The 24,809-nt window shown below is 43.4% G+C and overlaps 1 protein-coding gene across 3 annotated transcripts in view; it reads left to right on the top strand.

Annotated features, from left to right (window-relative positions):
* TUBGCP5 (tubulin gamma complex component 5) overlaps positions 1-23,051 on the top strand; it is a 43,129-nt gene extending 20,078 nt beyond the window's left edge. For 2 of the 3 annotated variants that reach the window (XM_008269727.4, XM_070053560.1), the window contains 14 exons: positions 749-995; positions 2,423-2,625; positions 3,681-3,796; positions 5,845-6,113; positions 7,345-7,543; positions 8,136-8,324; positions 11,133-11,315; positions 12,305-12,389; positions 12,487-12,607; positions 13,033-13,214; positions 17,669-17,794; positions 18,448-18,536; positions 20,702-20,802; positions 21,743-23,051. In XM_008269727.4, coding sequence (XP_008267949.2) covers positions 749-995; positions 2,423-2,625; positions 3,681-3,796; positions 5,845-6,113; positions 7,345-7,543; positions 8,136-8,324; positions 11,133-11,315; positions 12,305-12,389; positions 12,487-12,607; positions 13,033-13,214; positions 17,669-17,794; positions 18,448-18,536; positions 20,702-20,802; positions 21,743-21,789 — 2,157 coding nt within the window. In that variant the 3' untranslated portion in view covers positions 21,790-23,051. Of the gene's footprint in view, positions 1-748; positions 996-2,422; positions 2,626-3,680; positions 3,797-5,844; positions 6,114-7,344; positions 7,544-8,135; positions 8,325-11,132; positions 11,316-12,304; positions 12,390-12,486; positions 12,608-13,032; positions 13,215-16,591; positions 16,723-17,668; positions 17,795-18,447; positions 18,537-20,701; positions 20,803-21,742 lie in introns of all 3 variants that reach the window. The other variant, XR_011380680.1, reaches the window with a different exon arrangement.
* Positions 23,052-24,809: the final 1,758 nt, after the last annotated feature.

The following is a 24,809-nucleotide window of genomic DNA, read 5'->3' as shown; positions in this document are numbered from 1 at the left end:
GTGGCTTTACTTGCTACACCACAGCACCGGCCCCTCAGTAATTCTTTAATTGTTTTTGCAACTTATTTAATTTTGATTTGTACTTTCTGCTTTTCATTTCTGTCTCTGTATTGAGAAATTATATACTATGAATTTTTTTTTTACTTAATATTTATTTTTAAATCATATAAGCCATGCGGTGAAAATTCAATGCAGCAATTAAGACACTGCTTAGGATGCCCACATCCCATATCAGAGGGCCTGTGTTCAGGTCCTTGCTCCATTTCATCCCATACCAGGAGGCCTATATTCAAGTCCTGGCTCCACTTCAGTTCTAGCTTCCTGCTAATGCACACCCTGAGAGACAGCAGTTGATGGCTCAAGTAAATGGGTCCTTGCCACTCATGTGGGAGAACCAGGCTGAGTTCCAGGCTCTAGCCTTGGCCTGGCGCAGCCCTAGCTGTTGCAGGCATTTGGGGAGTAAACCAGCAAATGGAAAATCTCTCTCTTTCTGTGTCTATCTCTGCCTTTCAAATAAAATGAAAATAGATAATTGTTAAAAATATAAACCACAATTGTACACTCTGTAGAAATTAATGCTTACTGTGTTTTCTTTGAATATAAAGCTATTCCTTCCTTATTACTTCGTCTTCTACTGAACATAGTGTTTAAAACTGTCACAAAAGAAATACTTTACAGTGAGAATGAAATGACTTTGAATGTTTACTGAAGACTGACATTAAGTGATTGCGGTTTGCCTGTGTCTTAGAGCTGTTTACGATCTGTACTGGAGCAAATAGCAGCATACGGCCAGGTTGTGTTTCGACTCCAAGAGTTCATCGATGAAGTCATGGGACACAGTTCCGAGAGCATCTTACCTGGGAATGGGTCCATTCCTAAGAAGTCGACGGAGGCACCCTTTAGAACCTACCAGGCGTTCATGTGGGCACTATATAAATACTTCATTAGCTTCAAAGAGGAACTTGCAGAAATTGAGAAGTGCATCATCAACAATGGTATTTAAATGCTTTTTGCTTTTATTCATAAGACAGATAACTCATTTTGAATGCCACTGAAGTTATTCATTGATACATTTTGAAGGTTAGATGGCAAATAAGTAATTCTCGTGAAAACACTCATATTTTAAATTATCTTAAGTTTATATTTTTAATCGATTCATATATTTAAAAATTCAAAAAGTACAGATGATTTACAATAAAATTCAGCCAGCTACTTTACTTCCCCAGCCAGTCAGTTCCTCTCCCCAGAGGCACCAGTTTGAGAGCAGAGGAACTCAGCTTCTTGTGTATTCTTCCAGATACAACTTAGACATACAGAAACAGTGTGTACACCAGGCACACACACCTGTGAGTAGTCACACTGCTCTCTCCCATGCTTTCTCATGTAAATTTTGAGAATTATGCCACATGAGTAGATGAGAGCCTCCTCTTGCCTTTTTATAAACTGTTTTGTATTTGGCTGTGTCATAGCCTAGTCCCCTGATTTTTTGCTATAGTCCTGAGTTTTTGCTAGTAGTTATAACCACTTAACCGTGTCCATAATCATACACATGAAGCAGGTTATCTGTAGAGTAGTTTCTTAAAAATGGAATTACTGGGTCAAGGGTATGTGATGGCATGTGTGGTTTCCCTAGATTTGTCTCTAGGAGGTAAAGATAAGTAAATGTACACTCTGGCCTGCAGGTCTATGAATACACGTTTCCTCACGTTCTTGCCAGTGCTGCATTGTCAAGCTTTTCAGGCTTTGCCAGTATGACAGATGTGAAATTGGAAGCAAATGTAGTTTGCCCCTGCCTTTAACTTTTATTTTAAACCATTGTAAACAGTAGTACAGAGAGATCTCCATCACCCTGCTACCCCCAGTATTGAAACTTTACATAAAAGTAGTGCATGTTCAAAACTGGGAGGCTGACACTGACAGAGCACAGAGGCAGTCTGCAGACCGCACACGGGCTTCACGGCTGGAATGAGGGGCACATACATCTTTGTGAGTGGTTCTGACCCAAACTGTACTGTCACCACACAGTAACTTGCTTGTGTCACCCCTTTGTAGTCACAGCCTCCGCCACCACTCACTGAACTGGTGGCCCATTGTGGGGAAATTTTGTTTTACCTGGTGTAGTTTTACTTTACATTGTTTCTTTTTATAAGTCAGGTTGAGTGTGTCTTTATCTGTATAAAAATCTCTTCTCTTTCCTTGCCTGTGAACTGTCATTTCCTTTATGTGTTATGTTTCTCTTGTTGACTTGTAGAAGTTCTTTCTTCCTTGGGGAAATTAGTTCCTTGTGTTGTGAGATTAAAACCCACCACCCTCCATTTTGCCATGCCTTTCTATTAGCCAGATAAGTGGCCTAGCATTTATAGTACATTTTGGATGCAGATGTTTCCCCCTGATGTTGAATTTGGTTTGTCGATACTTACAGACACTACAATAACTCTTGCAATAGTGGTGGACAAGTTGTCACCTCGATTGGCTCAACTCAAGGTTCTACACAAAGTGTTTAGCACTGGAGTAGCTGAAGTTCCACCTGACACTCGAAATGTTGTCCGGGCATCTCACCTGCTCAACACGCTGTACAAGGCCATTCTTGAATATGACAACGTTGGAGAAGCTTCTGAGCAAACGGTATGTGGGACCTCTGCCTAATCTAATGTATGTGTCTCCATTCTACACAGCAGAGGAGTGGTGGATAGCCTGTCATAGTTCCACGCTAAATGATGCTTAAATTGAGGTGAATGTTTAGCCTAGTGGTTAGAACGCTCACATCCCACATCAAAATACCTGGGTTCAATTCCTGACTCTAGCTCTTTATTCCACTTTTCTGGTTAATGCAGCAGTAATGGTTCAAGAAATTGGGTTCCTGCCACCCACTTGAGGAAACTGGATTGAATTCCAGGCTCTCAGTGTCAGGACTGGGTGCCATTGTGAACATTCGGGGAGTTAGCCAGTGGATGGGAGCTCTCTCTCTGTCCCTGTCTTGCAAATAAATAAGTCACATTTATAGAAACAGAAGGTAGAATGATAATTACCAGGAGCTGGAGAGAAAAGAAATGAGAAGTTCTTTAATGGGTATAAAGTTTTGGTTTTACATGATGGAAAGTTCTGGAAATCTGTCACAATTTTAAACTTTTAAAATGGTTAAAATGGTAAACCTTATGTTATATATATTTTTACTACAGTTTTTTAAAAAATATAAAAATAGTATTAAATAATCTGTAAAGGTTTGTCTAGGTGCATATTTTATGTGTGCTGCCATTTGTTGGGGTAGCTTTCTGTTTTGCACCATTTTGGTAATGCAATTCAGTATAAAGGTTGTTGGTTTCTTTTAGCCATACAGTTTTTTTTCCTACTGGATACCGTAGGAGAATGAAATCAGTGTGGTCATTCTCAGTAGACATGTTGGTAGTGCTGTTTCACTAGGGCACTCGTACCCTTTTGTCTGGGCTGTCCCAGGTTACACCTGCCTAATTTTCACTCTCGGGAAGGTCCTGGTGCAGATGAAAAACGATAGGATCATCCCATATTTAGGTAAGTTTTTCATAAGGATTTTGTAGTGTATATTTTGTGTTTTTAATCTTACATTGTTTCAGAAAAGCATAGAAATCCGACCACTTTTTGGCAGTATTTGAGCTTCATTCTACCATGAGCTATGAGCACTAACTACACCTTCTCATTCTTAGGTCTCACTCTTGTTCTCTCTCTGGGTGGAAACTGTGAGGCCCTACCTACAGACGGTAGATGAGTGGATCGTTCACGGGCACCTGTGGGATGGCGCCAGAGAATTCATCATCCAGAGGTGAGGCTGTGGCTCGGGTATGATGGACACTGAGTGCTGGCTTCACTGTTTTGCTTGCACATGAGAATTCAGGTGCATGCATTAGCTCCAGGCATTACTAAGAGAGTACAGTTTCAGTGGCAGAGCTGTTCTGCTGCTATAGCGTGGGCAACTACTGCATTTCCATAGAAAATGTCAGAAACTGTAGCCTATTAATAATATCTGAATTTCATGTCAGTTCACAGCTTTTGTTAATAAACTGTGTTTTTTGAATGGTAGTGTGTTTATGAGTAACTAGCATGTTAAATGTACACTGTTCCCATAAATGAATTTAGGTGATATCAAACTGTTTCACCCATTCCCATTATAATTTATCAATAAAGTAAAAGGTATGAAAGTATTACAGAAAATCCTCTAAAACACGTATTTCTCAGAATAAGCTACTGATTGTCTACTTTCAGTATAATATTTAATAAAACAACTAAGAAAAACATTGATCCATTTATGATCATTCCCTTTCCATTAATAGATTTCTCTGAGCAGGATCATAAACTGCGAAGTACAACGACTAGTCCAGGTCTAACCCAGTGCTAAGTTATGCAGTCCGTTCAGCTGTGTGGTTTCTGTTGCTAGCAACCCACTGAGCTCTTGAGGAAGCAGACCTTAATCCCCAGGGCACAGGAAAGGTCCTGCTCTTTACCCAGTGCTCACATCCTTCTCTCGGGCCTGCTTCATTCGTCTCGTGTGAGAAGGGTGCTCCGACTGTTCTAGGGCAAGGGTGGGGAACTTTTTTCTGCTAAGGGCCATTTGGATATTTACCACACCATTTGCAGGCAGTATAAATTTATCTGCTTAAAAATTAGTCTGCTCTAGATTCATCAGATTTTAAATCCCACCTGTGGTGGCCTTGGCAGGGCCAGACCAAATGGTTTCGTCAGCCCATAGGCCTGACCTTCCCCACACCTGTTCTAGGGCAATGAATGACCGTCATCTCACCATTAAAAGCAGTCCAGTTGGGGCCAGCGCTGTGGCACAGAAGGTTAATCCTCCACCTGTGGCACCTGTATCCCATATGGGCAATGGTTCGAGTCCCGGCCGCTTCACTTCCAATCCAGCTCTCTGCTATGGCCTGGGAAAGCAATGGAAGATGGCTCAAGTCCTTGGGCCCCTGCATCCGCGTGGGAGACCAGAAGAAGCGCTTGGCTCCTGGCTTCGGATGGGTGCAGCTTCAGTCATTGCGGCCATTTGGGGAGTGAACTAGCAGACAGAAGACCTTTCTCTTTGTCTCTCTCTCTCTCATTGTCTGTAACTCTACCTCTCAAATAAATAAATAAAATCTTCAAAAAAAAAAAAAAAGCAGTCAAGAACTTGTGTTGGGGTAGAAAAGTCACGAAATTACTTTCACAGGAAATGATAAAATGGACAAACTTTAATTTTAATTCATTTAATTCATTCAAAGGACCAAATTCATCATATTTTGTTTAATTCCAATTCAGGAAGCTATATCTACTTAATTTTACCTATACCTTTCAGAGTGTTCATTTGCTTCACTTTTTTTTTTTTTAAGATTTATTTATTTATTTGAAATGCATAGTTACAGAGAGGCAGAGAGAGAGAGAGGTCTTCCATCTACTGGTTTACTCCCCAGTTGACTGCAACAGCCAGAGCTGCACCAATCTGAAACCAGGAGCCAGGAGCCTCCTCTAGGTCTCCCACGGAGGTGCAGCGGCCCAATGACTTGGGCCATCTTCTACAGCTTTCCCAGGCCAAAGCAGAGAGCTGGATCAGAAGTGGAGCAGCTGGGACTCGAACCAGTGCATATGGTGCATATGGGATGCCAGCACTGCCAGTGGCGGCTCTACCTGCTATACCACAGCACCGGCCCCTGCTTCACTTCGTTAAACTGGGGTCAGATGAAACCTGCTGGACTCTGCCTAAAGATTGTTTCATTTTACTAAAAAGTGCTATTACTGTGTTTTGGGATGTATAGTCAACATGCACAAGCTATAAGATTATATTGTTATTTTAGAAAGACAAGTTGAAAGTTTAAAATTCTTCTGAATCTACAGAAACAAAAACGTTCCAGTAAATCACAGAGACTTCTGGTATGCAACGTACACGCTATATAGCGTGTCGGAAAAGACAGAAAATGAAGAGAAAATGAGTGACAACGCCAGTGCCAGTTCCGGCAGCGATCAGGGGCCGTCCAGCAGGCAGCACACCATGGTGTCCTTCCTCAAGCCCGTGCTGAAGCAGATCATAATGGCCGGCAAGTCCATGCAGCTGCTGAAGAACCTGAGGTGCGTGCAGAGCACCCCAGGCCAGGCAGCGGCCAGAGGTAGCCCGTTCCTTCCTTCCCTAAACATTGCGTTTGTATATTTATCTTATTGTTTCAGAGACAGAGACAGACAGGGCTCCCCTCTGCTGGTTTGCTACCCAGGTGATCATAACAACTGGGCTGGTCAGGCTGAAGCCAGGAGCTGTGAACTAGTCAGGGTCTTGTCCCGTGTGGGTGGCAGAATGCCAGTTACTGGAGCCAGAGTGGGGAATTGAACCTGTATACTCCACTGTGGGATGTGAGTGTTTTAACTGACACCAGAACCGGCAGCTTCACCAGTAGTCCAGGTGCTAATCCCACCAGTCCCTTTTTGTGTCTCCTTTAGAGCGGGACTAGCTGCTTCCAATTCACTTCTGTCAACCCATGAAACCTAATTATTCTGTAATTGGAAAATCATCAAGCTTTTGTTTTAATGAAAATTATTACCATGATTGAATTAGTGATCACGTTGCTTCTAGCTGGGACAAGAAGCCTGTTTCATTTGACACTTACTGTCCTGTTTGGAAAGGCAGTGGCAGGGAGCCCCACATGCATGTTCCTCACTTTGATCCCTTCGGACTGCTCCTTTATAGAAACGTTCTCTGCCATTCTTACTGCGTGCGGCGTCTGGCTCTTGACCATGAACTCTGGCGGACAGGAATTTGCCTACATGCAGTTCAGACTTGATCACAGATTCTGGGAAAATCTTAGTGTAATTTCTTTTTTATGTAATTTAAGTAATATATTTAAAGTTTCATTAACTCAAAACCCCTAAATGCTGTAGATGTGACCTTATTTGCTTGGCTATAGGTAGTAATTGTTCCATATTATTACATCTGCTTTAAATATTCTCATTCTGTGGAATAGTTCTTTTTTGACTGAATTATGAACTGTAATGAGCCCAGCATCTTCAGTGCTAAAATGCTGTTTCTAGTAAAATGTGGCTCTGAGTAGTGCTAACGTAGTGTTCTGTAGTGAGGTGGTAACTTCAGGTGTTCTGCTTGAGGTGTTAACTCTATTTAGACAAAAATTAGCTTATGCGTTGTGATTTTTAACAGGAACTTTGCAATTGTCTAATAGAGGATATAAAAAGGTTGAATTTTGCTGTAACATAAGGTAAAAACTAAAGAAACAGGAATAGACCTTCATAGACCAAAAATAAAATACCAGGCTGTATTCAGATAGCATTACTTACTATGCCCTGGTAGTATTCACTGAGCGTCATTCACCTTACATGTTTCTTTATGTCCAGATGCAGAAAGGAAAAGCTTGTACACCCTCTTCCTGGAGTCAGTGCAGTCACGCCTTCGGCACGGAGAAGATTCCACTGCACAGGTGCTCACTGAGCAACAGGCCACCAAAGAGAACCTCATTAAGATGCAGTCCATTGCGGAAAGGCATCTTGAACTGGACGATGCTCATGATCCACTCCTGGCCATTAACTTTGCAAGGTGATCACCTGCAAGATTTTCAGTGATTGAAATGGCAGAATCTGTGCACTGTCTGGTAACTGTTAATTTCTGCCAGGTAGGGCTGCCCAACCTTAAAAAAATCTCAAAAAAAATTGTGGCTGTAATTTCTAATGAATTGAATACAAGTTGTGCTCACTTATTTCGGATGCATAATTTGGCCTCCTGATTATCTGTAGTAGTCCTCAAACTTGGCTCTGCTGTCATCTCTGTGCCCCCAGGCTCACCCAGAAATCCTGAAGTCTGGGTCATGGGCAGGCATCAGACATGCAAGAGTCGGGACATGGGCTTGGGAGGTTTCCTGCACTTAGCCCAGTGATAAGCTGTTACTGCCCATGCAGTGCCGTAATATCCCGCAGCCAGCATTCACGATGTGCAGACCACCCTAACAGCTAGCAGATCCTAAAGGCATCAGCAACTCTGAGAGCGGTTCTCTGATAGGCTGTTTTGGAGAGGAAGATTTTCTCTTTAAATTGTTCATTTTAAAATTAATTGGAAAAATGGAATGCTGATGTTTTAAGAGAATTCCGTTGATAACAGCTCATCAAAAATAACTCACATTTTTATCTTGAAGGTTGTATTTGGAGCAGAGCGACTTTCATGAGAAGTTTTCTGGTGGTGACGTATGTGTCGATAGATCATCGGAATCTGTGACCTGCCAGACCTTCGAGTTGACACTGAGATCGTGCCTCTATCCTCACATTGATAAGCAGTATCTGGACTGCTGTGGGACTCTCATGCAAACTCTTAAGAAAGATTACAGGTGAAAAGAAGTAACTGAGTCTTAGAAGTACTCATCGTTGACTATACTTAAAGAACAGTTGAATTTTTTTTTTTTTTTTTTTTTTTTTTGACAGGCAGAGTGAACAGTGAGAGAGAGAGACAGAGAGAAAGGTCTTCCTTTGCCGTTGGTTCACCCTCCAATGGCTGCCGCGGCCGGTGCGCTGCAGCCGGCGCACCACGCTGATCCGAAGGCAGGAGCCAGGTGCCTCTCCTGGTCTCCCATGGGGTGCAGGGCCCAAGTGCTTGGGTCATCCTCCACTGCGCTCCCGGGCCACAGCAGAGAGCTGGCCTGGAAGAAGAGCAACCGGGACAGAATCCAGCGCCCCGACCGGGACTAGAACCCGGTGTGCTGGCGCCGCTAGGTGGAGGATTAGCCTGTTGCCGCGGCGCCGGCCAGTTGAAATTATTTTAAAAACTATGTTTCAAGTTAATTTTTATTAGTCAGAAACAGATCTAAAGTAAACAATTTTTTTAAGATTTATTTTATTTATTTTAAAGCAGCTGCTTCTTCTGATGCCTTCCCAGGCCATTAGCAGGAATGTGCACCAGGAGTGGAGAAGCCAGGACTTGAGCCAACACCCATTTGGGATGTCCGCTTTGCAGGCGGGTGGCTTAAGCAATTACGCCACAATGCTGGCCTCAACAGTGTTCTTTCAGAAGGATTAATTAACCACCAATATTGTCTTTTTTTTTTTTTTTTTTTTCAAGATTTATTTGTTTATTTGAATGTCAGAGTTACAGAAAGAGAGAGAGAGAGAGATCTGGTTCACTCCCTGAGATGGCTACAATAGCTGGGTAGTCCAGGCCAAAGCCAGGAACTTCATCTGGGTCTCCCATGAGGATGGCAGGGCCCCAAGTACATGGGCCATTCTCTGCTGCTTTTCCCAGGCCACTTGCAGGGAGCTGGATTGGAAGTGGAGCAGCCAGACAGGGACCGTCACTCCTGGGATGCTGGTGTTGCAGGCAGCAGCTCTACTCACTACACCACAACACTGGCCCCACCAATATCTTAGGTGTGTTTAAAAATGTAATTATTTGTTTAGTTTTAGGACTGGTGTTGTGGCATAGTGGTTTAAGCTACCTCCTGTGACACTGGCATCCCATATAGGCAACAGTTCCTGTCCCAGCTGTTCCACTTCTCATCTAGCTTACTGCTAATTGCCTGCAAAAGCAGTGGAAGATGGCCCAAGTGTTTGGGCCCCTGCCAGCTATGTGTGAGACCTGCAAGAAGCTCCTGGCCCCTGGCTTCAGTCTGGCCTAGCCCTAGCTGTTGCAGCTATTTAAGGAGAGAACCAGCAGATGGAAAAATCTTTCTTTCTGTCTCTTTGTGTAACTCTGCCTTTCAAATAAATAAATAATTCTTTTAAAAAGAAATCCACTGGGGCTGTTGCTGTGGCGTAGCGAGTAAAGCCACCGCCTGCAGTGCTGGCATCGCATATGGGCTCCGGTTCAAGTCTAGTCTGCTTCACTTCTGATCCAGCTCTCTGCTATGACCTGGGAAAGCAGTAGAAGATGGCCCAAGTGCTTGGGCTCCTGCACCCACGTGGGAGACCCAGAAGAAGCAGCCAACTGGGGAATGAACCAGCAGATGGAAGACTTTCTCTCTCTTTCTCTCTCTCTCTCTTTCTCTCTGCCTCTCCTTCTCTCTGTGTAACTCTTTCAAATAAATAAATAAATCTTAAAAAAAAAAAGAGAAATCCATCACAGAGTTTGCTGTGAGACTGAAAACTCTGCAGTTACTAAGAGACTCATTCTTTACAGGATGGCACATGTATGCTATGCAGGAGCTTTATAAAGTTCACAAAAATTATGTTTGTATAGAATTTTAAGTCCTTAAAAAAAGTCCTTAAAACTTAGGTAGGATATAATATGTGGTAAGAAATGGATTTTTTTACATACCTAGAAAAATATTCTGGAAAAGAAAAACTCAAAAAAATGTTTTTAAAGATTTATTTTTATTTATTTGAAAGAGTCACAGAGAGAGGTCCTCCATCCCCTGGTTCACTCCCCACATGGCCACAACAGCCGGAGCTGAGCCGATCTGAAGCCAGGAGCCAGGAGCTTCTTCGGGTCTCCCATGTGGCTGCAGGGGCCCAAACATGAGTGCCCATGTGGGATGCTGGCGCTTCAAGCCAGGGCTTTAGCCCACTGCACCACAGCGCCAGCCCCTCAGATATTTAATAATTGAAATCCACTGTGGATGGTGAGATTTGAATTGATTTTTTTGTTATGTTTTTGTGACTTGGTCAAATTTTTATATTTTGGAAAGATAACATTTGTGTTTATTAAAGAATAGCATATTATTTAAAGAGATCTTTAAGAGATGTTAGTATTTCTAATTTTAATAAATATATGGCCGGTGCCACGGCTCACTTGGCTAATCCTCCACCTGTGGCTCCGACACCCCGGGTTCTAGTCTGGTTGGGGCACCGGATTCTGTCCCGGTTGCTCCTCTTCCAGTTCAGCTCTCTGCTGTGGCCCGAGAAGGCAGTGGAGGATGGCCCAATTGCTTGGGCCCTGCACCCGCGTGGGAGACCAGGCGGAAGCACCTGGCTCCTGGCTTTGGATCGGCGCAGCACGCCGGCCGTGGCAGCCATTTGGGGGGTGAACCAATGGAAAAGGAAGACCTTTCTCTCTATCTCACTGTCTAACTCGGCCTGTCAAAAATAAATAAATAAATATAGAATAGACACTTGTTTCACTAAAACTGACAGTGTACAAAACCTGGTGTTGATGGAGAATCCTGCCTTATGAATTGAAAACATCTTTGTCACTTCTCTCCATCCAGGCTGGTGGAATACCTACAGGCTATGAGAAATTTTTTCTTAATGGAAGGTGGAGATACCATGTATGACTTTTACACGTCGATTTTTGATAAAATACGAGAAAAGGAAACCTGGCAGAATGTGTCTTTTCTTAATGTTCAGCTCCAGGAAGCAGTAGGACAACGTTATCCTGAAGATAGTTCACGGTAAAATTAAGGAGATGCCTTTTTATTAAAACAGTATAAAATTAACCATGTGCCAGGAAATATCTGAATCTTTACATTTATTATCCTTCTTAATCTTGACACTAGCCCTCTGAGGTCTGCTAATATTATTTTATATATTAGAAAGTTGAGACAGTGAGTACCCAAGCGCCTCACCTACAAAACAAAAGACCATCAGATGGAACCACCCAGCCTCTTGGGGTCTATAGGCCCCACCGTGTGCTTGGAGTCTGTGCTTCTCTCTTAGCTCCCACACATCTTTGGTGCTAAGTCTCCCTGGAGAATGCTCCCCAGCACCATCTCTTAATACCTCTATGACCATGGGAGTCAATCCCCTTGGTAACACCCATGAGGCTTTTTTGAGGATTACGTGAGTAGTGCCTCAGTAGTGCCTGGTGCATGGACACCCCATGTGCTGTGTTAGGTACTCTCCTTTTGAGAATCATATTCAGACTTGCTTCAGGAATGCATGGGGGAAAACAAAGTGTGCCACTTGTGCCACAGATGCAGCACCCCACACACACACCCTGTGCTCACCTGGGTCTGACTCTGGCAGCTGCTGCACGTACCACATGCATGGCTCCCTCCTGCCTCCTCAAACGCGAGCAGAAGGCTCTGTCTGCTGAGCCTCTTTGATTTTATCAGAATTAAGCTCCCAGCCTATTACTGCTATTTCTTCTCTGTCTTTGCCTTTTTTTTTTTTTATTAAGAATTGCCTTTGTTAGTATGTCTTCTATAGCTAAACCCATTGTCTGAAATTTTTGCCATTTTTCCTTATTTTGAAAGTCAAATGTCTGTTCTGAAATAGATGCTAGAAAACATAACCTTAGTTAACAAATTAGCATTCTTTGAAATCCAGAATACTTTTGGAATATTATGTAAATAAATGTTAAAAAGCTAATTGTTTTTAAAAGGCTGTTTTATATAAGCATAGTGCCATCATAAACTAAAATTGAAATTTCTTTATTTAGTCTGTCTATATCTTTTGAAAACGTTGACACCACGAAGAAGAAGCTCCCTGTTCATATCTTAGATGGTTTGACCCTGAGCTACAAGGTGTGTGCTGAAATTCTTTTACAGATGCTGTTTTCTATTCTAAAGCAGACAATGGTGGATTACTTTCTCTTCTAATTTTCTGGTTTTGTTTTCATAGGTTCCTTGGCCTGTGGACATTGTTATAAGTTTGGAATGTCAAAAAATTTATAATCAGGTGTTCCTGCTCCTATTGCAAATAAAGTGGGCAAAATATAGTCTGGATGTTTTACTATTTGGTGGTAAGATTTGTTTTCAACAGATAAATTGCAATTTAATCTTAGCCCTGAAAAAAAGAGATTGGTGGTCTTTGACCATTTTTTATGTGTACACAAATACCAAAATTTATAGCAAACACCTGATATCTGAATGGAATATTGGAATGTTTTATGGATAATCTGAAATACAGTGCTTTGAGTGAGAATTCAGCCAGAATAAACACTTAGGTTATTCAAAAAATATAGTAAGTGTATAGAACTCCTGACTCATATTTTTCACGAGAGTGATTCCAAAGGTGACATGGGTCCTTCATGCTCCCTTTTCCCAAGGCGCTGAGGTCAGTCCTTGACGTAGTGCCAAAGCCTGGCCCCCAGAATTCCCACCATGTGCAGCAGGCAGCCGGGCTCGAGGCCGTGCTCTCTCTACCACTTTTTTCAATCTCCTACAGAGTTGGCTAGTGCTGCTCAAAAACCGCCGCTCCAGGAAGGCCTTCTGGGTGAACAAGACACAGCTGCACCGTTTGGACCGCAGAAGGAGCCGCCAGTGAGGCAGCAGATCCACCGCATGTTCCTCCTGAGAGTGAAGCTTATGCATTTTGTGAACAGCTTACACAACTACATCATGACCAGGGTTTGTGTCTGCCTCTACCTCAGTTCTGTATCCAACAGTTGTTCATAGCAAAGTACTTTTTGCATTTATAGAAGTGCACAGGGGCTGGCGCCGTGGCTCACTAGGCTAATCCTCTGCCTTGCGGCGCCGGCACACGAGGTTCTAGTCCCGGTCGGGGCGCCGGTTTCTGTCCCGGTTGCCCCTCCTCCAGGCCAGCTCTCTGCTGTGGCCAGGGAGTGCAGTGGAGGATGACCCAAGTGCTTGGGCCCTGCACCCCATGGGAGACAGGAGAAGCACCTGGCTCCTGCCATTGGATCAGCGCGGTGCGCCGGCCGTGGCGGCCATTGGAGGGTGAACCAACGGCAAAGGAAGACCTTTCTCTCTGTCTCTCTGTCTCACTGTTCACTCTGCCTGTCAAAAAAGAAAAAGAAAAAGAGAAAAAAAAAAAATAAGTGCACAGGAACTCATAGATTCATGTAGATGGTGGAGATGGGACGTAGAAGATCTGGTATTTGGCACAGAGATTAAGACGCTACTTGGGATGCCCTCATCCCATATCAGAGTGCCTGGATTTGAGTCCGACTCCACTCCCAGTTCCAGCTTCCTGCTAACACGTGTGTTCCAGGGAGCCAGCAGGTAATGACTCGAGTGCTTGAGTCTCTGCCCTCAGTGTGGGAGACCCGCATTGAGCCCCATGCTCTTGACTGTGGCCTGCCTGACTCCAGCAAGTACAGGCACTTGGGGGTGAACCAGCAAAAGGAAGATCTTTCTGTGTTTTGTCTTTTTCTCTCTCTCTGTCTCTCGGCTGCCTTCCAAATATATAAATATGGTTTTTTAACAAGAATGCTCAAGGGGCTAGCGCCATGGCACAGTAGGTTAATCCTCCACTTGTGGCGCCAGCATCCCATTTGGGCGCCGGTTCTAGTCCCGGTTGCCCCTCTTCTGATCCAGCTCTCTGCTATGGCCTGGGAAGACAGTAGAGGATGGCCCAAGTCCTTGGGCCCCTGCACCTGCATGGGAGACCTGGAGGAAGCACCTGGCTCCTGGCTTCAGATTGGCTCAGCTCTGGCTGTTGCAACCATCTGGGGAGTAAACCAACAGAGGGAAGACCTTTCTCTCTGTCTCTCCCTCTCACTGTTTATAATTCTACCTCTCAAATAAATAAATAAAATCTTTTTTTAAAAAAAAAAAGAATGCTCAAGATGAGAACTTTTTTTTTTTTAAGATTTGTGTATTTATTTGAAATAGTAACAGTGGTTTACTCCCCATATGGCCACAGGGGCCCAAGTACTTGGGTTATCTTCTGCTGCTTTCTCAGGCCATAAAAGGGAAGTTAGATTGGAAGTAGAGTAGCCAGGACACAAATTGGTGCCCGTAAGGAATGCCTGCATTGCAGGCAGTGCCTTTACCCACTGTGCCACAATGCTGGCCCCAAGATGAGAATGTTTAAAAGTTTTTTGTTGTTTGTTTTTTTAATCATAAAACATCCTATCGGGGAGAAATGATTGAAAGGCAGAGCAACAGGCCAAGGGGGAAAAGGAGAAAGAGCTTCTGTGCACTGGTTCGTTCTCCAAATGCCTGCAACAGCCAGGCCTGGGCCAGGCTGAAACCAGAAGCCAGGCCTTCCATCTGGGTCTACACGTGAGTGGCAGGGACTTGAGAGCATAGGCCGTTATCCGCTGCCTCCCAGGATGCATTAGCAGGAAGCTGGATTAAAGCCGAGGTGCTAAGACTTGAACCAGCATTCTGATACGGGATGCAGATGCCACGACACCCACTCAGAAATGTCTTCAACATCCCAGAGCATGTGTGTTCAGAACCTGGGGTCCCTGCTGTCCACAACCCACTGGGACAGGCACACCCTGAGCTCTCTTTTGAAACATCCATGATCCTCAATTTCCTCCTAGAGCCTGCTGTCCCTGGAAAATGGCCTCCGTGTTTAGTCACAGCCAAAACCCTCAGGCTAGTGGGTATGTAAGGAAGAAGATGCAGCCAGATGTGTCTTTTTTTTTTTTTTCCCTTAAAAAACAAGAAGTAACTTACTGTGAAGTAAATGAAACTGCTGGTCTTACACATCTTAACAACCGTTTCCAGAGGAAGTTCTCGGGGAGGAAAAACAGAAGTGCTGTTACAGGAAAGCTCTCATTTGGCTTTAAAATTACTTTTAAAAAACTTCATCTATTCCCATTCTGGTTTTATTTATTTATTTTTAAATTTTTATTAAGAGAATAGATTTCATTATTTCATAGATACAACCCCATTCTGGCTTTAAATTATTTTTTAAAGCTTTATTTATTTATTTGAAGGAGTTACACAGAGAGAGAGTGAGTCTTCCATCTGCTGGTTCGCTCCCTAATTGGCCGTAATGGTCAGAGCTGCACCAGTCTGAAACCAGGAACCAGGGGCTTCTTCCAGGTCTCCCACACAGGAGCAGGGGCCCAAGGACTTGGGTCATCTTGTACTGTTTTCCCAGGCCGTGGCAGAGAGCTGGGTAGGAAGTGGAGCAGCCGGGACTAGAACCAGCGCCCATATGAGATGTGTTAACCAGCAGCACTGCAGCGCCGGCCCCAGAGCTTTAAATTTTAAATCCTGTCGTTAAAATGAAGTGACCCTTGGGAACCGTGGTGTGGCTGTGAGGGATGTGGGAAAGGGATTGTGTGCTCTCAGTAATTACGTTGCTGGCTTCTGGGGGCTGGCCTTACGCCCCTAATTATTAAAAGTAAATGGTGGGAGTTTAACTTTTTTCTTAGTTTATTTTCAATGTGAAGTATATCTATGCTCTTAAAGACCAATATTCTGTATAAAAGTGAAGTTTACTACAACATATAAATTCATTATAAAAGTAACATTTCCATTTACAACAAATTTACCTGATATTTTTTTTCCATGAACTTAAAAAAAAAGATTTATTTATTTATTTGAAAGAGAGACAGAGATCGTCCATCTACAAGTTCACTTCCTAGATGGCTGCAACAACCGTGTCTGAGCCAGGCTGAAGCCAGGGGCCAGGAACTTCATCCTGGTCTCCCGTGTGGGTGGCAGGGGTCCAAGTTCTTGAGCCATCCTCCACTGTCTTCCTAGGTGCATTAGCAGGAAGCTGGATTGAAAGCAGCAGCTGGGGCTCGATTCAGCACTCCCAGATAGGATGCTGGTGCAGATACAAGTCTGCCTGATGATTCTTTAGAGCAGTACGTTTTCTGTGAAGTTTGACGAACTTGCCCCTGCTGCCAGGAAGTCTGTTAGTCAAAAGTTTGATGTTTATTCACTGTGGAAGGGGTTACCCACAAGACTTACCTGTCATTGTCTTAGCATCAAAATGCCAAGGTGTCCAATCAGCCTTTAAAGAAGGGTACTTTATGAAACTTTACAAATATGATGCTTTTTTTTTTTTTTTTTAGGTTTTATTTATTTATTTGAGAGAGAGAGAGAGGTATCATCCATCTGCCGGTTCATTCCCCAAATGCCTACAACAGCCAAGTCTACATCAGGCCAAATCCAGGAGCCAGAAACTCAGTCTGGCTCTCCCCACGTAAGTGATGGGAACCCAAGTACTTGGGCCATCGTCTGCTGGCTCCCAGGTACACTAGCCAGAAACTGGGTCACAAGTGCAAAATAGGGACACCGTTGCGGCCTAGGCATAGTGAGGTAAGCTACCGCCTGTATACCGTATTAGTGCCAGTTCAAGTCCCAGCTGCTCCACTTCCTATCAAACGCCCTGCCGGTTTCCCTTAGCAGCAGAAGATGGCCCAAGTCCTTGTGCCCCTGCACCCGCATGGGAGATCTGGATGAAGCTGCTGGCTCGTGGCTTTGATCTGACCAAGCCCTGGTCATTTCAGCCATTTGGGGAATGAACCAGAAGGTGGAAGATTTCTCTCTGTAACTGCCTTCCAAGTAAATAAAATGAAAATCTTAAAAAAAAAAAAAAAAAAAAGTGCAGAGTAGCTGGAACTCAAACCAGGCACTCCAATATGTGATGCAGGTGTCCCAAGTGGTGGCTGAACCCAGTATACCACAACACCCACCTTAGGTGTGGTATTACTGAAGGAGGAATTTGAGAAGAGTGACGAAGACTGGTAAAGGGGCTAGCATTGTGTACCAGGTAAAGCTACCGCCTGCAATGCCAGCATCCCGTATGGGTGCCGGTTCAAGACTTGGCTGCCCTACTTTGAAGCCAGCTCCCTGCTAATCTGCCTGGGAAAGAGCACAGGATGGCCCATGTGCATGGGTCTCTGCTCCCATGTGGGTGATCTGGAAGAAGTTCCTGGCTTAGGCCTGGCCCAGTGTTGGCTGTTGTGGCTATTTGGGGAGTTAACCAGCCCAGCAAATGGAAGATCTGTCTCTTTCTCTGTCTCTCTCTCTCTCTAACTCTGCCTTTGAAATAAATCTTAAAAAGAAAAAAAAATAAAAGTTGGTGTATATCACACAAGTCTTTGAAGAAGTCTGCTGATTAACCTTTTCATCTTTTCTCTTCCAAGATTCTTCATAGCACAGGGCTGGAGTTTCAACATCAAGTTGAGGAAGCCAAGGATTTAGATCAGTTGATTAAAATTCACTATAGATATCTGTCAACTATCCACGATCGATGTCTGCTGAGAGAAAAGGTACGTGAGTTGTCCCTGCAAGCATGGCCACTGCCACAGAGGGAAGCTGAGCAAGTGCATGTCTGTCTGTATGTCTGTCCGCATGTCTGTATGTCTGTCCGCATGTCTGTATGTCTGCATGTCTGTCTGTCTGTATGTATGTCTGCCTTGGAATTCTACCATTGCGATGCTTCTGTCCCGCAGCAAGTCCTTTAAGGAAGGACCAGGTCACATGAGGTTAGGTATGTGTGCCCTACTACTGGAAATTCTATCTAAGAGAAACAAGAGTAAGTGCCACACTACACTTGGATTCAGTTGGAAAACTGGAGTCTTAGTGCATGCAGCTTAGTGTGAACGCATATTTGAATAGTATTACAGCCACTGGAATTGCTTGCCTGTTTTCATTGTCGGATTTAACTGGTCATCCCAGGAAGTGGGAACCTGTTCTGTTGGTTCAACTTCAGTGCTAATAGTATCTGCATTGTGCACTCAGTAAGTGGATGGGCTGATCATAGGTGGCCTTGATTCCAGGCCTGGTGCCCACCTTACACATAGAAGGCAGTTGCCGGACTGCTGAGCTTTTCCTGGGACATCTAAACTGGATGAGAGTGTTGGTGTCAATGTTGAAACCGAGTTACAGAGCCCATTTTCTTCTGCCCGACTTTGGTCTCCAGGTCAGCTTTGTGAAAGAAGCCATCATGAAGGTATTGAACTTGGCTCTCATGTTTGCAGAAGGTTGGCAGGCGGGCCTGGGGGCTTGGCAGTAAGTATGTGCCTCGTGAGGCAGTGTCGTGACCATTTCCGCTTCCCTGCTAACAGGCTTTGTCCAGGAAGCCTTTCTTCATCTTGGCAACACACTGCACACCACTGTATTTTACAGTCAAGGAGTTGAATTTGTTCTCCCAAACTAGGCAGTGTCACAAATGGTGCAGTTTTCTTTTCTTTTTTTTTAGTGAAAGGTAGAACAAGAAAAGTCTTAATTAGGACAAGTAAGCATTCTTAGATTACAAACATGTCTTGTTAAATTCTTATTATGGATATTTTCAGATATATACAAAGTAGAGAAGACAGCATAATAAACCTATATACCCATGACCCCACTTCCGCAGTTACCACTGTGGACCAGTTCTGTGTCGTGTCTGCCTCCTACCTTCCACTTGCACTTCCTGAGTTATTTTAAAGCAAATTCTGGACATCATGGCAGATTCTGGCCCAAAGTTGCATTTCAGATGAGCTCTCAGAGATAGCGTGTATTTTCCTTTGCGTGTGTGTTACTCACATGTGTCACAGACAGTAGCAAATGCCCTGAAGTCAGGGCGCCCTCGAGGACTGGGAACCCCTTCCTTACTGGCAGTGCCATCCTGTTGCCAGCCGGGATGTGCAGCTCCGTGTGCTGACCCTCTGCTGCTTCCCTGAAACGAAAGCACTTGCCTGGGAGACTGGATTGTTGTGCCCCACCCGCGCAACGTGAGGAGAGTCCAGTGAGCAGTGGAACGAGCCTTAACCTGTACTGTAGTCTGAATGAAGAGACTAAGACAGTAGATGCAGATTCTGTCTCAAAGTGCAAAATGTATTTGTTCCTATTGCTGTCTCCAAGTGTGCAAGGCAGATTTTAAATGGCAGTGGAGGGGGAACTAGCACTGCTGCCTGCACTTTGCTGAAACGGAGCTGTTTCCGTTTCTTCAACAGACAACTTGTAAGAGAAAAGCAGAGTGAGGAAGACTGAAGAAGCATTATCAGTCATCATGGTTCATGGGAGTTCACTGACACTGATTGAAGTTTAAAGCAGAAACATGGGAAAAATTGTGGAAGCTATTTGAAACTTGCTTGACCACTGACATTATATTAAAGCATCATTAAATGTCTTTTTTTTTCTTAAAGATTTTATTTATTTTATTTGAGAGGCAGAGTTACAGGCAGTGAGAGGGAGAGACACAGAGAAAGGTCTTCCTTCCGTTGGTTCACCCCCAAAATGGCCGCTACGGCCGGCGCTGTGCTGATCCTAAGCCAGGAGCCAGGTGCTTCTTCCTGGTCTCCCACGTGGGTGCAGGGGTCCAAGCACTTGGGCCATCCTCCACCGCCCTCCTGGGCCACAGCAGAGAGCTGGACTGGAAGAGGAGCAACCGGGACAGAATCTGGTGCCCATATGGGATGCCGGTGCTGCAGGCGGAGGATTAACCAAGTGAGCCACGGCGCTGCCGCAAACATGACTTTCAACAGCCACAATACCATCTGCTTAAAGACATTTAATGGGGCCTACGCTGCAGCGCATATGGGCACCGGTTCTAGTCCCAGCTGCTCCTCTTGCTATTCAACTCCCTGTTGGTGCACCTCTCACTGTCTATAACTCTACCTGTCAAATAAAAAAAAAGAAAGTAATGTTTGCTGTTAAAGTATATGGTTATCTTTATAAAACATTTACAGCTGAAATGTTGTGTCTCACATTTGCTCCCAGATCTGTTGTGGGGCTCATGGTGTAAGCAGGGCTGCCTGGGGGGACGCCTGCTGAGGCTGGGGGGAGCACATTAAGCCCATTGTGCAGTTCTCCTGTGCATATTTGGTATTTCCAGTAGGAAGATGACTTCAAAAATCATTTCATTTCTTAGGGTGTGGTATCTTTAATGTATTTTCTCAAAGAGAATATGCTTACAAAAATAAAAATACAGAACCATATGCAGGAAAAGGGGTATCCCCTTATCCTAGCTCCAGAACTAAATACTGTCCGAAATTACACAGTTTTATAGTCTAATGATCTTTCTCTACAATACTTGGAAAATTTTTATTTTAAGAAAGGACATTTTATTTTGTACTCTTTAGAATTGGAATGTCAAAGAATTACAGTGCATTTAAAATTACTCAAAAGATATTTCATAGCCTACCTGTTAGTCCTCTCTGTACTTACTTGAGTTGAAATTTACTCTTTCCTAGAATGGAATCTATAGAGAAAATGGAGTCTGATTTTAAAAATTGCCACATGTTTCTTGTAACCATTTTAAACAAAGCCGTCTGTAGAGGATCTTTTCCCCATTGTGAGTATATCATGTAATATTTTCAGATTATATCTAAGTCTTATGTCATTGTTTGATTTTGATCACTTGAAGAACTGGAATTCCTCGCCCTTTTCAAAGCTGAGCAGTCCTGTAGCAGTTGTCCCATGCTTTGGGTCGTTTCAGAGTGAGTGAATATCAAATGTGAAGCACAAAGATTAAAGCTCTTGCTTATGTTGCTTTCTAAATCATCATTTATTATAAAACAAGGCAGGTGGCAGAATAGATTTCTATTGCATTTTACCACTACGTGTAGCCTTTGTAACTATTCCTTTTCAAAACATGGACTAGGATTCTTTTAGCAACTTTTAAATTCCCAGTTCTGCCTCTTATCACAAGGAAATATGGACTTGGCAGTTCAGAACGCAGGCTGGGAACTAGACAGAGGTATGAGGGGGAGGAGAAAACAGTTTAACCTGTAGAAACAGCAGTACCTCTGAAGAATGTATATAGGGTTAATCTCATCCCCATTTCTAATTATGGTGTTTTCAAATTGAGGTATACTTTTTAAGAGTAGCTAAACATTAAAAAAATATACTGTTGGAGCAAATATTGATGAATTTATCTATTTTTACATTGAGTGAATGTTACGCAAGTAGATTTCATCCATAGGTTAGCACTGTGTTGTGAACAGACTCCAGATGTTATGACATATGGGACACATGTGTAGTGAAAGACCTGCTTGTTATTTTTTTTTCAAATTTTAAATTATCTAAAATAGAAATATAGCATAGTGGTTTTTTCCATTTGCATGTAATAAATGAAGATAAACATCTTTGCTATACATTAAAATTAATCAGTGTTTTAATTAAAAATAGAAAACATCTTTGCATACCTTCCCATTTTTAATTCATTAAAGCTTTGAACATTTAAAAACATTTAAAACCTGTTGTTCTTAACCTTGTTTTTGTCCTTCCCACAGTGGAGTCTCTAGCGCTGTCCCTCATGGCAGGCATGGAGCAAAGTTAAATACCTTCAGTGCGATGAACACCTCGGACTTCACCTTCATAGCCTGTACATTTCTACCGCGTGCAGCTGAAAAGGGGGACTCTTTTTATTTGGGTTCCTTTTAGAAAACTGCTGTCCACAGTGTGTTCACCTGGATTGTAGGTGTTTTCTCTGGAGATTGTTAGATAATGTATAGTCATGTACATAAAATTGTGTAAATAGGGCCAGCATTGTGGCTTAATGAGTTAAACTGCCACCTGCAATGTCAGTATCCCATATGGATACCAGTTCGAGTTCTGGGTGCTCCATTTCCCATCCAGCTCCCTGATAATGATCCTGGGAAGGCAGAGGTAGATGGCCCAAGTCCTTGGGCCTTGACCCCATGTGAGAGATCTGGATGAGACTCCTTGCTCCGGACTTCAGCCTGGCCCAGCCCCAGCTGTTGTGGCCATTTTGGGAGTGAACCAATGGGTGGACGATCTCTCTCCATCTCTCCTTTCAGGTAAATACATGAATAAATCTTAAGCGGCTGGCATTGTGGTATAGCTAGTAAAGCCACCACCTGAGACGCTGGCGTCCCTTATAGGCATTAGTTCATGTTCTGGCTGCTCCACTACTGATTGAGCTCCCCACTAATGCTCTTGAGAAAGCAGTGTAGGATGGCCCAAGTCCTTGGGCCCCTGCACCCTCACAGGAGACCGGGAAGATGCTCCTGGCTCCAGTCTGGCCCAGCCCCCTGGCTATTGTGGCCATTGGAGAGTGAACCTGTGGATGATCTTTCTCTCTGTAACTGTGCCTTTCAAATAAAGTAAATCTTTTTTAAAAACTGTGTAAATAATGTATATATATACATATATATATATATATAGGCTGTTTACTCTTGTATTTCCTACTGTAAGCTGAAGTTTTATGGTATTGATATGCTTAAATATAAATTATATAATCTTTTGAACATGTAATTATTGATATTAAAAGTAAGTTAAAGCACTTTAAATTATTTAATTGTTCTTTCACTTGGTCACAGAAGTTTTTTATATAGTTTCACATGTCATCTTACCTAACAATTGTCTTAGATTTGTCTGATGAGGAAATATGTATATTTTCATGTGCCTAGGAAGTTCAAAAATGGAAAATAGCTTCAAATCAATATAATAAGTGTAAAAAACCAACCTCACTTTGAGCCAACTGTTGATACATGTACTTGTTTGGCATTCCTGAGCAATTCTTATGAGCTTGCCAGTTACATCTTAAATAAAATTATGCTTTTTATTCAGTTTTCCACATTCCTTTGTATGCTTCTTGGCACATATATTAGCATTCTTCAGATAAACAGAAGCAGTGGGAGAGGTAGATCACAGAGAGGCAGAGTCACATCATACCCAAGCAGGAGCAGAAACCCCTAGGAGGAAATACGAAACCAGAGGACTTAAGCCATGGGTAACAAATTGCTGGAGGCTCAGTGTGGACAAGCTTGAGAGTCAAAAACTCCACGGGGCCCAGTCTTGGGGACTTTGGTGAGTTTTACTTCCAGAAGGCCTACCAGGTTTTCATGGGAAAGATCAGAAAAAATCTTCGTGTTTCCAGCAGGTGGAAGGGAAAAGTGACCACTCTACAATGTGCTCAGAGAAGTCTGTTCTTAACAAGGCCTGGGTCAAGGCACATCTGCCAGTGCTCAGTGGGTTGGAGTTTAATCCCACCTGAGGTAGGGGGAGTTCTAAACTCCAGCCCCCACCCGCTGCCTTGCCTAACCTCAGCAGGGGCATGTGGAGTGAGAACAGAAGCGCCCAGGAACACTGGCCCATAGAACAACCACAACCTAAACCTGGGCCAACAGTACTTCCTCTATCTCCATCAACGGGGCTCCTGTAAAATCTTGGGATTATAACTGAAAACAATGCAGGCTAAAAACTTACTTAAGGAGACAAAAGCAAGAACACCAGAGGAAATTTTAACCTTTGACACAGCTACAGCAAATGACAGTCTATCTCCTGGCCAGATAAAACAGAAACCCACACTAATGGCCTATACCTCAGTTCCATTTGCCCAGTGCATCACGTCTGACTTTCAACAGAAATTTACACAGCATTCTGAATGACAACAGTTTGATGAGACAGCGCAGGAATCAGAACCCAACTCAGGTATGGTAGAAATGTTTGGTTCATCAGACTGGGAATGTATGAGAACTTGACAGAAATGCTGAGTTCTAATGGAAAAACTGGGATACCATGCAACAGCCCATGGATAATAGACGCAGAGCTGGAAACTCGGCAAGGACAGGGTAGTACTGAGCATCAGAGTCAGCTGGATCACATTGCCGCTTACTGTCATTGATGACACTCACCCAACAGCAGTAGAGTGCACCACCTGCTTACACAAAACTTCTGTTCACTAAACCACAATTTTTGGCCATCAAACACACCTTAAATTTTTAAAAGTAGAAACTGTGCAGTCTGCTGTCAGACCGCAATGCAGAGAATGAACAAGCAAGGGCTGTAGGAAGCAGGCATAGTAACTAGAAGGTAGGGTGAGTCTTAGATCAGGCAGGAGAGAGGATGTGGTTGGCTTAGATAATTTTGTGGCTGGTAGAAGTGTGAAACCCATTAGACTGAGGACCAGGTACGGCACAGCTGTTCTGGCAGATCGGGGAACCAGCCAGGTTGTGGGATAAAGGGATGTGTGGGGAGAGCAAGGGAACTCAACAGATATTTCTAGGTCCCTGGGAAACACAGATGTTCAGGAAGCACATGAAAAACAATTTTAGTCCTTATGGTAGAAGTGTGAAGTAGGGTCTGACACCGTTCACTTGCATGTAGACGTCTTGTTATCCCAGCATGATTTGTTGAAATGACTGTTCTTACCCCTGTTGAATTATTTTGGCATCCTTGTTAAAAATCAATTGATTATATATGTGTGGGCTTATTTCTACCCTGTCAGTTCTATTCTATTAATCTGTGTGTCTATACATATGCCACTACCACATAGTCTTGATTATGGTTTTGTGGTAAGTTTTGAAATCAAGACATATGAGTCCTCTAACTGCA

This window comes from Oryctolagus cuniculus, chromosome 12 (assembly GCF_964237555.1).
Source record: "Oryctolagus cuniculus chromosome 12, mOryCun1.1, whole genome shotgun sequence".
In the NCBI taxonomy this organism is placed as follows: domain Eukaryota; kingdom Metazoa; phylum Chordata; class Mammalia; order Lagomorpha; family Leporidae; genus Oryctolagus; species Oryctolagus cuniculus.
This window is presented reverse-complemented; position numbering and strand designations above follow the sequence as displayed.